The sequence below is a fragment of the Martes martes genome, assembly GCF_963455335.1.
Source record: "Martes martes genome assembly, chromosome: 4".
Classification (NCBI taxonomy): Eukaryota; Metazoa; Chordata; class Mammalia; order Carnivora; family Mustelidae; genus Martes; species Martes martes.
Window position 1 is genome coordinate 164,505,322 of NC_137891.1, and position 13,133 is coordinate 164,518,454.

The following is a 13,133-nucleotide window of genomic DNA, read 5'->3' on the forward strand; positions in this document are numbered from 1 at the left end:
CAGGGCAGATGCTTAACCCACTGAGCCACCCAGGCGCCCTCAAATTAACTTTAAATAAAATTATAAAGTCTATCCAAGGATATTCTTTGGTATCTGAGCAGCCCACAAAACTTTTCTTTGCCGATGTTGGGTAGTGTGAATGCACTGTACAAGAAGGAGCAGGTAGGATCTAGCTGCTCTAGGGATGGAGGGAGGTCTTGGAGAAAATCCCCACAGGTACCTTCGGTTGCCCTGGGATCTTCTCCCAGTTCACTTCCCGCTTGGAAGGCTTACTCCTCAAAATGCGCTGCGGCAAGGGCCAAAGGTCAAAGGCCACCACTCGCCTGGTACTGCCTTACGAGGCCAGAGGGCCCCTTCGGCCCGCAGACGCGATACTCCCAGCCTCCTTTAGGTTCAATTGACTGGAGGAGCCGGGACCCGCCAACCCAACTCAGATTATACGGGCGGGACTGGCCGAAAGCGCTTTGTGATTGGTAGGACAGTGTGGAGGGCGTGGCCTCATATAGAAAGGTTCCTCGGGATTGGTGCGAATCGCTGGGGCGGGGCCTCCACTCCGGCTGGGCGCGAAAGCTCGAACAGTGTCGCTTGACTGGAGACGGCGGGAGCAGCTGCACCCCGGCTAAGAAACTGGAGACCTTCTCCGTTACAGCAAAGCGCCGGGGAAGCCGGAGTCATGACCGGCGAAGTAGTTTCTGAGGTGAGTTCGTGCACAGACCCCCGTCCGCGGCTCCAGAGGCCTGGCACCGAGGAGCGGTGTCGGGTAGGGGTCGAGCCGGACGGAGCGGGTCGCGGAGGCTGGAAGGACTACAGCTCCCGGCGTGCTCTGTGGAAGCGCGGCGCGCTGTCGGGCCTGGCGGGATACCTCCGCAGCCCCGTGGGCTAGCGACCCTGCCGTCGAGTCCCGCGCTGGGCTTCCCGCCCCTCGGTGAGCTCGGCGGCGTCGCTTGTGGCCCCTTCGGCGCGCTCAGGCGGCCGCCAGCGGTTCCTCAGCTGGCCCCGCCCGTCCGGCCTCCCCTTTGGCGCGTTTCCTGCCGCCGGGGCTCTTCCTTGTTCAGCTCCCCAAAACAGAGGCAGGCTGAGGCTGACCTGGGCCGCTGGGTTGCGGGGCGGGATTCCCCGGAAGTGGACGGCGGGAGTCTCTGGGAACTCGGAATTGAGTCTGCAAGGGGGCTTTGAGGTCATCGTACGGGACCCCGAGAGAAGCAGCAGTCTTGGGGCTTCCCGGCTGGTGGCTGGTTGATTGCTGGCGGGATTGGGCATGGAAGCATCTGTTTTCAGACCCGTGTTCTTTCCTGGGGCGGGACTAGGGTGAGACGCTAGCCTTGGGAGCAGAATTTCAGAGGGCTCCCCAAAACTCAGTAATTGAGATAGTATTTTAATGCAGTATTCTTTAAAATAAAGCAAACCCTGCAGTTGCACTACTCCAGCTCACCTTCCCCCAATCCTGGCCTTGTTTCCAATAAAACTTTATTTATAGAAGTAGTTGGCCGACCTCATGAACCATAGTTTATAAATTTGGTCTTTTTTAAATACTGCACTAAGATACTATCTTGATTACTGAGGTTTTTGAGACTTGACTCTGTCTTCATCCTGTTCCTGGCCCTGACTGTTGCTGATACTGGTACAGATTGCCTAGAATAAAGTGATTCAGAGCAACACCGTGTACTGAGTTATGTGGTTACCTAAACTCAGTTTCAGCATCCACAAAAAATCTTACTGCTTTGGATTGTTGAGAGAAACATCAGCACATGCATGATGATCCTCAGTGATTTCCTGGTACCTGTTACCTTTGGTTATTATTTAAATAATTGTACCAAACATTTAAATCAATTTAATAATTGTTTGAGAAACCAATAAGGTGGGTAGTGCCCTGCTACTTTACAGATGTTAATATTTACCCTCCTATTATGTCGATTCAGAACCCTAAGAACACCAAGGATGTAGGAGATCTGGCCTCTAGGATCAGCCTGGTCACTAACTGGTCAAGTCACCTAACACAGCAGTCCTACTTATATTTTTCACTTGTGACTTTTTTGAAACATTTCTTTTTTCCTCTCTTTATTTTAAGATTTTATTTATTTATTTGACAGAGAGAGAACACAAGTAGGCAGAGAGGTAGGCAGAGAAAGAGGGGGAAGCAGGCTCCCTGTTGAGCAGAGAGCCTGATATGGGGCTCGATCCCAGGACCCCAAGATCATGACCTGAGCCGAAAGCAGAGGCTTAACCCACTGATCCACCCAGGTGCCCCTTACTTGTGACTTTTAAAATGGTTTTATTTGGAAAATTTCAAACATACACAAACATAGAAAGGTTGGTATAAGGAACCTATCACCTAACTTCAACAGTTATCCAATCATGTCAATCTTATTTCATTTATAGTCCCACCCACTTTCCACCCTCACTGGATTATTTGGAAGCAAATCCCAGACATCATTTCATTTACAAATATTTCATAATGCATCTCTAAGATAAGAGCTTTCCAAAACAGATAACCACAAATATTACTACCACACCTAAAAAGTTTAGAATTGTTACTTAATACTAAATATCTAGTGTTCGTATTTCATTGACTCATATGTATACTTCCAGTTTATTGGAATCAGGATCCAAAGTCTGCATATTACAATTGCTGATATGCGTGTGTGTGTGTGTGTGTGTGTGTGTATCTTAACTCTATATAGGTCCCTCTCCCTTTTCTTTTTTTCTTGCCGTTTACTGTTAAGGAAGCACATAGTTTTTTCTATAGAGTTTTTCACATCTGGATTGCATCTCTGTGGTGTTATTTAACATGTCGTTTGAATACACTGAGCAGCAGCTCAGACAGAAAATGTGTAAATGCTTGATTCTTTTTATTTACACACCATTACTCAAAATAAAGTCATTGGTTCTATAGCATTCTTCAAAGGTGAACAATGAATTTTTGTTTTTTTGTCCAGTGATTTTTTTTTAAGATTTATTTTTAAGTAATCTCTATACCCATCGTGGGGCTCGAACCCACAACCCGGGATTAAGAGTTATATGCTCAGGGGCACCTGAGTGGCTCAGTGAGTTAAAGCCTCTGCCTTCGGCTCAGGTCATGATCCCAGGGTCCTGGGATTGAGCCCCACATCGGTCTCTCTGCTCCGCAGGGAGCCTACTTCCTCCTCTCTCTCTCTCTCTCTGCACTAACCAAGCCAGCCAGGTGCCCCTTGTCCAGTAATTAATGTCATCCTTCGTTGAACCATTGTATTGGTGCTTTCCTTACTTCAGCCTTACAATCCTATGATGATTTATGTATCATTATGTACTTAGAGATTTTTGTCCCCAACTGGCTAATGCAAAGTATGTTCTCATTTTCTAGGTTCACCTAGAAATCAGTGATTCAAAGCTCATTTCACAGGAAGAAGCCAATAGTTCTTCAGACAGTGGACAAGGCAGCTGCGAAACAATTGTACCCTCGAGTGACAGAGGTTTCTAATAGTGATTTTGTTTTTAGGAATAGAGTGTGGGGGCCTGGATTGTAAGTGGGTTGGATTAATTTCATTATTCTTTTGGTTTGTTAAATTAGTAATGCCTAACCTTATTATCTTATTTATTATAAAAGCAAAATAGTAGTGCTTGTACCCTTTTGACATTAAGCATTTCTGTAATGTTATTGAATGTATAAAATGTTTAAAAGCTACCACATTGCCTTGTTGAATGCATTCATCCTTTAATAAAAGGATTTTTAACACCTGCCAGAATTAGAACAACTTTACACTTTGTAAATATATATAATTATTTTTCTTAGTAAGAGACATTTTTCCAGGGAAAATGTTTTTCAAAACCTATTTTTAGATTTACTTTGCTACAGTCAGTTCTTAGTGGTAGTTACATAATTTCACAAGGTGACATAGCACATGGATAATTGGATGTTTTTGAGAAGCAGTGGGACTAGGAGGTGGGCCAAATGACAGTAGACCTCTGAAAAGAATTATGTTTCCTCCAGATTCAGATGAAGAGATATTCGTGAGTAAGAAATTGAAAAGCAGGAAGGTGCTACAAGACAGTGATTCTGAGAGAGAGAACACAAATGCCTCTCCGGAGAAAACTCCCTATGACAGTGTTGAGGAGGAAAATAAAGAGAATTTATATGCTGGAAAAAGTGGAAAAGTCAGAAGAGTTTACAAAACTCTGGCAGACAGTGCTGAAAGTGACATTGAGGAGTCTTTGTATCAGGAAAACCTTGAAACCCAGGTGATGCCTTGCTTAGAGCAGAGTCTCCAATCTGAAAACTCTGTGGACTCCCCAGTTGACAGAAAGACTCCCAAAAAACTCAAACACGATAAAGAAGGAACTAAAGGAAAAGCAAAAGTAAAATCAAGGAGAAGACTTGAGAAAGAGGAAAAAAAGATGGAAAAAATCAGGCGGCTAAAAAAGAAGGAAACAAAAAATGAGGTATATTTAAAAGAATACATTTGTTTTTTCTAAGACAGATGAATTTAACATCTTAGAAAGAGTTGCTTTCAGTTCTTGAGGTTTCTGTACTCAGAATATAACTTTGAGTTGATTGTTTTGCATTGTGAGTAATGAGAAAAATAATTTAAAACTTGTTGGTCTCATTTTCCATTTTGGATAATGGACACTTCCAAATAAACAGATTTCTGGTTTTCTTTGTGAGCACATGGATTAATTGCTGTCTCTGTTCTGATGAAAATTAACTTTCAGAGGAGAGTTTTTTAGGCATCCATAAGTCAAGTCTTATTTGCTAACTAGAGAAACCATCAAGTTTTATAAAGTAGTTGCTTAATAAGTATTTAATTGACTCTTCAAAAAATATATATACTGTTTACTAAGTTAGTTTAGGACACTAAAATCACAGCATGAACCTCAAAGGAAAACTGGGTAGGAACCAGAGAGAATGTTCTAGAATGCCATATATTTGTCTACTGATGAAATATGGGCTTTTTATGGCTTGATCCAAATTACCTTATGATGTTGTGAAATATTGGAGTTCGGGTGATTGGATTTTGCTTTTTCTTTATGTATCCTCCAGGAAGATGATGTGAAACAGCCATTTAATGACAGTGGCTGTCTTCTTGTGGATAAAGACCTTTTTGAAACTGGGCTGGAGGAGGAGGAAGAGGAAAATGACTCTGCATTGGAAGATGAAGAGTCATTAGAATCAATAAGGGCAGCTGTGAAAAACAAAGTAAAAAAATACAAGGCAAGTAAAAGATGATTGCAGAAGAGCTAACCCACTGCTTCTAACCTTTGCTTTCTCTTCTGATTCACTGTTGGAACTTTTTTTTTTTAAACTGAAGAAAAACATGTGGCAATTGATTTAGGTTTTTTGGCTGTTAATTTTGGAATCAGACAGTACAGGTGATAGACACGCTAACTTATGTGGAAGCTAGTATTTTTTTTTCTTAAGATTTTATTTATTTATTTGAGAGAGAAAGAGAAACAGCGACTGAGAGAGAGAGAGAGCATGAGCAAGGAAGGGGTAGTGGGAGAAGCAGGCTCTCTGCTGAACAGAGAGCTGAATGTGGGACTTGATCCTAGGACTCTGAGATCATGACCTGAGTCAAAGTCAGATGCGTAACCAATTGAGCCACCCAGGCACCCCAGGAAGCTAGTATTTTGACTGCCCTTATAGGAATGTTAAGGGGAAAATGAGATATTTTATATTGTAGAGATATAAATTTTAAGAGATATAAATTTTATAATCCCGTGGCTTCTATGAAATGAACCTCAAGTGTTTCTGGAAAGGTATCAAAGAGAAGCAACAGTCAAATATTATTGTCCTGAGTGTTTGGAAGCACAGTTGTTCTTGCTAAGATTATCTTTAGCTCCCTGGGAGGCAGCGTCCCTCCTTAGGGAAAGATATAATAAAGAAATGTAAGAAACAACAGTCCAAGCTCCATTCAAGACAGTAAATTTTTTTCTAGGCTTTATAGGGATGCTATATGTTTAAAACTTTTATTTGATAATTATTGACTCATTATTAACGTAGCATAATGTGATGTTGGGATACAAAACCAATCTTTTGAGTAGCCAATATCCTCTTATTTCAGTTTAATTTTTTCCAAATAATTTTTTTTAAAGTTTTATCTATTTCCTTTAGAGAGAGAGAGTGAGAGTGAGCGAACTGTAGTCGGGGGGGTGGGAGCAGAGAGAGAGAATCCCAAGCAGACTACCTGCTCAGCAGAGTGCCATGTAGAGCTGGATCCCATGACCCATGAGATCATGACTGGAGCTGAAATCACGAGTTGGTCACTTAACCGACTAAACCATCCAGGCGCCCCTTCATTTTAATTTTTCTCCATATTTTTCAACTTGTAATATTTTCTTTTAGAAAAAGGAACTATCTTTGGAGAGTGGAGTCTATCCATTTGGAGAAGAAACTGAGTTGTCAAAAGGCACCATAAGGAAGGTGAGATAGAGCTCTGTATAATTGTCATGTTGATTTCTTTCCCCAGGAGATTGTGAATTTCTGAGGGATAAATATTTTATCATGTCTGTCATATTTTCCTGGTACCCAAGATACTGCTTTGTATATAGTAGGGACACAAATATGGATTGTGTTGAATTAATTCTGTGATAGGCAAAATAAGCAATCTTGAGTTTATATTGTACTGAACTTAGTGCTTACTTTTCTCTCTCCATCCACTTTTCTTGGAGAGGGAAAATTCTTGAAGCATGAATATCTTTCTGGGTAATAGCATTAATGTAGTCTCACTTTTTGTTTTCTCTAAGGAAAGGAAGGCAGCCAGATTAAGTAAGGAAGCGTTAAAAAAACTGCATAGTGAAACTCAGCGCCTTATTCGAGGTAATGTAAACCAGTGCAGTAACTTTGAGGCAAATCACAATATTTCTTTGTAAGTTCAACTTGGCTGTTAGGGATTTTTTTTTTTTTTTTGAGATTTTATTTATTTATTTGAGAGAAAGTGTGCACACGCCCATGAGTTGGGGGGTGGGGTAGAGGGAGAAGCGCACTCTCCACTGAATAGGAAGCTTGATGTGGGGCTCAATCCAGGACCCTGAGATCAGAGGCTGAGCCAAAGGTAGACATTTAACCAACTGAGCCACCTGAGTGCCCAAGATTTTTTTTTTAAAGATTTTATTTATTTATTTGACAGAGATCACAAGTTTGCAGAGGCAGGCAGAGAGAGAGGGGGAAGCAGGCTCCCCACCGAGCAGAGAGCCAGATGTGGGGCTCTATCCCAGGACCCTGGGATCATGAGCCGAAGGCAGAGGCTTAACCCACTTAGCCACCCAGGCGCCCCCCGAGATTTTTGTTTTAAGACTTTATTTTTAGGGGAGCCTGGGTGGCTCAGTCGTTGAATGTCTGCCTTGGGCTCAGGTCATGATTCCAGGGTCCTGGGATCAAGCCCCACTTTGGGCTCTCTGCTCAGTGGGGAGCCTGCTTCTCCCCTGCCTGCTGCTCCCCCTGCTTGTGCTTGCTCTCTCCCTCTCTCTGTGTGTCAAATAAATAAATAAACATTTAAAAACAAACAAACAATTTCCTGGATCAGTTTGATTTCACAACTAGGTTTAAAAGCTGCTGGTCTTCAGGAAGTTCTTTTGTACTTAGATCCCGTCTTTATTAAATCCGGGATTGTTTTCTGTTTCTCGTGATGACTTTTGCTGTACTGTTTAGTTAACTGAATATGAAATGACATTCCAAATATACAGTATATGTATTTGCTTGTTTTGTTCCATTTTATAGAGTCTGCACTTAATCTTCCATATCATATGCCTGAGAATAAAACCATTCATGATTTCTTCAAACGTAAACCCCGACCCACTTGCCAGGGAAATGCCATGGCACTACTGAAGTAAGAACTCTCTTTCCTTGTGATTATAATTTTTGTAAATATTCAGTTTTATAACAAACATCTGGTATAAAAAGTTCAGATTACTCACTCCTAAAACCAATTTAATTGATATTATTATGAGAGTTTCACACATAGGATAATTTTCAACTTCAGCTCATTTTCCCTTCTCTAGGTCATCTAAGTATCAGTCAAGCCATCCCAAAGAAACCGCAGACACTGCAAATACAAGTGAGAAGAGTAATGACTACCATAGCAAAGATTCTGAGCAGGCAACAGGTGTAGGATATGAAATGGAGATTCATGCCCTCCCTGCAGCTTCAAAGGAACCCCAGATCACTACTGGATCAGATGAGTCTTGCAGTAAGGATTTGATGGGAACTGAAGAGCAAGAAATTCAGGAGAAACAGAAGCAGAGTGACAATAGACCTTCACCTGAGGACAGCTCTGTGGCACAACAGGAATCCAGCATCCTCAGGAATGAGGACGAGGAGTGTCAAGCCAGAGGGCTTGTGGCACCTGAACCTCATGCTCTGGTGGAAGAGGAAAGCCTGAAGAAGACAGGAGAGGCAGATGAGAAGGTGGAGGAGCCTGGGCAGCAAACTAAATCAATAATTGTGCCACCTGAAAAAGTGAGGAGGTTCACTCTGGATAGACTTAAGCAACTGGGGGTAGATGTTTCCATTAAACCTCGATTGGGTGCTGATGAAGATTCCTTTGTGATACTTGAAGAACCTGAGACCAACAGAGGTAATCCTTTGAATTGGGGGGAGCCTCTAGAGTAATTTATTTTGGCAAATTTCTAGTAGTTGCTACTATGGAGGATAGGGAACACAGGAGGAACCCATAACCACATGTGATTGTAGTCTATAGATGTACCAGATATGGGTAAAAATCTATTTAGATAAATTTGGCAGGGCATCAGAGTGTTCTCAACCTTGTTTAAAACGGAAGCCTTTTGGGGCACCTGGTGGCTTAGTCATTTAGCGTCTGCCTTCCTCTCAGGTCAAGATCCCAGAGTCCTGGGAATGAGCCTCACATTGGGCTCCCTGCTTGGTGGGAAGCCTGCTTCTCCCTCTCCCACTCCACCTGCTTGTGGTCCTGCTCTTGCTATCTCTCTGTCAAATAAATAAATAAAATCTTAAAAAAAAAAAATGGAAGCCTGTTGATAGGTTAGTATACAAAAGAGGTATGTCACTGTTGTATTATGGTATGACATCCAAAAAAGCATTATTCATTTTTTTAAAAGATCTTTTTTATTTATTTGACAGAGAGACACACACACACATAGCAAGAGAGGGAATACAAACAGGGAGAGTAGGAGAGGGAGAAGCAGGCTTCCTGCTGAGTGGGGAGCCCAATGTGGGGCTCATTTGCAGGACTCTGGGATCTTGACCTGAGCAGAAGCAGACACTTAACTGACTGAGCCACACAGGCACCCCAGCATTATTCATTTTTTCACTGTTAAGGGAAACATTTCGTTCAGTAAATTGTCTGCAAACTGAATTTCTTTTCTTTCTCCACTCATTTAACAAATATTAAACTATCCACGACATGCAAGGTTCTGTAGGGCACACCAAGAGCAATCTAAAATTCATTGTACATCCCCTACTTACACTCTTGTAGGGGAGATAAATATGCAAATAACAGTAATGCAAGAGAGAAGGTGGAAAGTGACATCTAGAATGAACGTGTGTCACTGATGATTGGGAAAAATTATATGAGGGAAAGGGAAAAGTAGTCTTTGCTGAAGGAAACACTTAGAATAAAGTGCTCTGACACTTTAGAGGAAGGATTGGTTTCTTCCAAAAGGTGGTTAAAAGAAGGCTTGAAGAGTAGGTGGATGTAATTACTTGTTCACTGCCTTTCCGTTTATACTTTGAATAGGGATCTTCTAGCTTGTTCCTTACTCTATCACCAGTGTTCCCACAGTGGATGACATATTATAGGCATTTATATTGGATGAGTGAACGATGAATGATCCTTCAAGACAGAGTTCAGAGTTCAGATATTACCATGTTAGGTAATATTACCATATCCTGAATAGTAGGTAGAATTGGATCTTCCCTCCTCTGTACTGAGGCAGTATGGCATGATAATCAGGAACTAAGTCTCTGTAGCAAGACCAAGGTTTGAATCTGGACTATGCTACTCACTGTTTAACCTTGAGTGTGCTATTATATGACCTCTCCGAGCCATCTTTTTTAGGGGAAAAAAAAAAAAGAATATCCAGTTCCCAGGGCTACAGTGAAGATGTATTGAAATAAGGCACAGAAATAGATGGCATAAGGAAACACTCAAATAGTGGCTCCTGTTTCTATTATTAGTGAAATTACTTACATCATAACCATAACAGCTTCTGGCTGGCAGGTACTCTGTCATCCATGGTATCTAGTGGTAAATTATACCCTGTGAGTCTTTGTTGACTAAATGGGTGGGTTTTTTGGAAGTGGAGGGAAGGACCTTTTTGGAAGGGACAGAGTGAGCTCTGCATAGAGCATATGGGTAGGATGGATAAGTCCGTTTGACCAGAGCAGGAGGTGAAGTGAAAAGGATTGTGTAACAGAACCAGCATAGCTCCATTAGCAAAGAAGCAGGGAAATAAGTTGTTGTCCAGAACATGGAGAGAAAGTTTCGTGATGTGGGACCAGAAATAATCTGAACAGCACCAGAGTAAGAGAGGGGGAAGAAACATTTCTTAAATAGTTACAATACTAGACACTGTGAGGGAATCTAAACAGTTCTGGACTGAGACAGGAAGAGGAAGAAATCTTTTTTTTTTTTTTTTGAGTACCTACTATATTAGACATTGATAGATTCCCTACTATTGTTCTTAATTCTCCCAGCCCCAGGTATTATTTTGCAGTGAAGAGACAGAGACTTGGAGAGGTTGGGTCATTTTTTCCAACATTACACTTGGCTTATATAGGGAACTAGCACAGTGCTTGGCACGTCGTAGGCATTTATTTTTAACTCAAAATATGTTTTCCTTCAGAAATAGTATTTGACGTGAAAGTTGGGTTTCCATGCCAGCCAGTTCCATATGTATGAACTTAGGATCAACTTTTATTTATCCATGCAAGAAACTTTTATCTAGCATGGTGTCGGCTGCTGTGTATACAAGACATAGTCCCTGCTCTCAAGGAAGTTCAAGTCTAGTAGGAGGGACAGGCAGGCACCCAGACCGTTATACGACTAGATGGTAAGGGCTGGGTATACTGTGAGACTAGAGGAAGGGTAGCTCCCTTGAGTACCTCGTTGGGAGTCAGGGAGGCTTCTGAAAGGAACCAGTATCAGAGCTAAGTCCTGAAAGCCAAGTAGGAGGTTCCAAAGCAGAGAGGTGAGGGAGGGCATTCTTGGTGGAGGGAACAGACCTGCAAATGACCCAACAGCGACAAGAGAGAGAACAGGGTATTTTGGTGAGCCAGAGTGAAGATTGCAAAGGCATTGCGGTCATGCAGGGTTTTTAGGCCCTGGGAGGAGCTGAGCCTTTTTCCTTTTGTTAGAAGAGAACCACTGACAGATTTTTAGCAAAGGAAATGACCCAGTCAGATAGCCATTTTGGGAAGTTCAGTCTGGTGGCTAGCTGGGTGGACAGGGGAAAGGGTTAAGAGTAAAAGCAGTAGGAACAGCTTAGTTTACTTAACCTCACATAAAACAAGATTTCCATGAGAAAAGGCAGGTAGATCTCAGCTTAGAGATGCCAGAAATGTAGGACTCCTGCTTCCCGTAATAGTGTAGGGAATAATCTCTGCCCTTAATTCCTCTACTTTCTGGACTAAAAAATGAGAATGAGAACAGTTTTAGATTCAAGCTGCTGCTCCTAGAGACCTGAGCTGGAGCAGAGACTTTTCACGGAGGACATGAATGGAGCTGGACAGAGACTGATTGAGGGAGAGGAGCCTGAGCAGGGTTTGTAGGGTGAGGGGGGAGATGGTTGAGTCATGTAGTAAAAGGCAAGGAAAGTAGGTGCCAGGTACGTTGGAGTTGAAGAGCTTTAAGAGACTGACTTTCTCTAGAAGAATGAAGGCAACTCCTCTGCCTCACTATTATTTTGGGTCCCAAACATATCTTCCTCCACATCCATTTGTTCTGTTCTGTTGGTGCCAATAACAACCTGCTTACTTCTGTTACCTTTCCACTTGCATTTCCCCATTGCTTCCAGCCTTACTGAACTGCTAGAAAAGTAGGTGCAAACTTACATCTTCTCTTCCTAGACTTTTGTTTATCATTTATTTTTTAATTTTTTAAAAGATTCTATTTATTTATTTGACAGAGACACAGTGAGAGAGGGACACAGCAGGGGGACACAAGCAGGGGGAGTGGGAGAGGGAGAAGCAGGCTTCCCACTGAGCAGGGAGCTTAATGTGGGGCTCGATGCCAGGACCCTGAGCTGAAGGCAGAGGCTTAACGACTGAGCCACCCAGGTACCCTTGAGTGCATTTTAGAAAAAGAATCAAACTTGGAGTGTTCTGGACATTTTAGATGGAAGAGAAGGCACGTGTAAATATCTAACATACCTTAACCCCAAAGGAATCTTTTTATAACTGTCAGCTCTCTTAAAACAGCCCACTATGGTGTGAGATCTTAAACAGAGGCAGAAGGTGATGATGCCAGGTCGCAGCTAGCTGAGGGAGAAAGGAAAAAGAAATTCTGAGCTATTTTAGCAATGGGGAAGTAAGGAGAGACCCTATTGTCATTGAACCACTGAACTAACTGCTCCCAGCATATATATTCCCCTTTGTATACTAGTCGGATATGTGGTATAGAGGCCACGTGTAAATAGAATTTCCTTCCTGATGATATTGATCTTACTAGTACAACAGTTTTACCAACAGACTTTTCCAGTCCTGCTGCTGAGTTATATCACTAACTGGATGGATTATCATTTCTCCACTTTTTTAAATTGATGTTGTCCGTATTTAATAAGATTGCTAATTAATAGTGAAATGTTCAGAATAGGTAAATTTTTAAAAAGAGGCTGGAATCTATGAAAAATTAAGCCACTGAATGACTGATAATTATGGTGCAGTTTCTACCAGTTCAATACTTTTTTTTTTAAGAATTGCGTACATTTATCTGAAACTACTAATATATGTTAATTAACTGAATTTAAATTTTAAAAATGAGGAAAAGAAAGAATTGTTTACATTTAGAAACTTCAGTTATAAATTTCTACCGTAAAATGATTTTTGAAGTATACTGGGGAAGAACAATTGCAACATTTTATTAGTTTGGGTTAAGTTATATGGGTATGAATTTGACACAGGTGTTTAGTAGTAAAGGAGTTTTTGGTGTCTTTGGGTATTCCCCCCCACCCCCCCGGGCAACTTTTTG

At 41.8% G+C, this 13,133-nt stretch overlaps 1 protein-coding gene across 1 annotated transcript in view; it reads left to right on the forward strand.

The window, feature by feature from the left end:
- Positions 1 to 568: 568 nt before the first annotated feature.
- CLSPN (claspin) overlaps positions 569 to 13,133 on the forward strand; it is a 31,193-nt gene continuing 18,628 nt past the window's right edge. The window contains exons 1-8 of the mRNA XM_080802521.1: positions 569 to 697; positions 3,341 to 3,449; positions 3,968 to 4,416; positions 5,015 to 5,185; positions 6,317 to 6,394; positions 6,718 to 6,790; positions 7,691 to 7,799; positions 7,972 to 8,546. Coding sequence (XP_080658647.1) covers positions 674 to 697; positions 3,341 to 3,449; positions 3,968 to 4,416; positions 5,015 to 5,185; positions 6,317 to 6,394; positions 6,718 to 6,790; positions 7,691 to 7,799; positions 7,972 to 8,546 — 1,588 coding nt within the window. The 5' untranslated portion in view covers positions 569 to 673. The remainder of the gene's footprint in view (positions 698 to 3,340; positions 3,450 to 3,967; positions 4,417 to 5,014; positions 5,186 to 6,316; positions 6,395 to 6,717; positions 6,791 to 7,690; positions 7,800 to 7,971; positions 8,547 to 13,133) is intronic.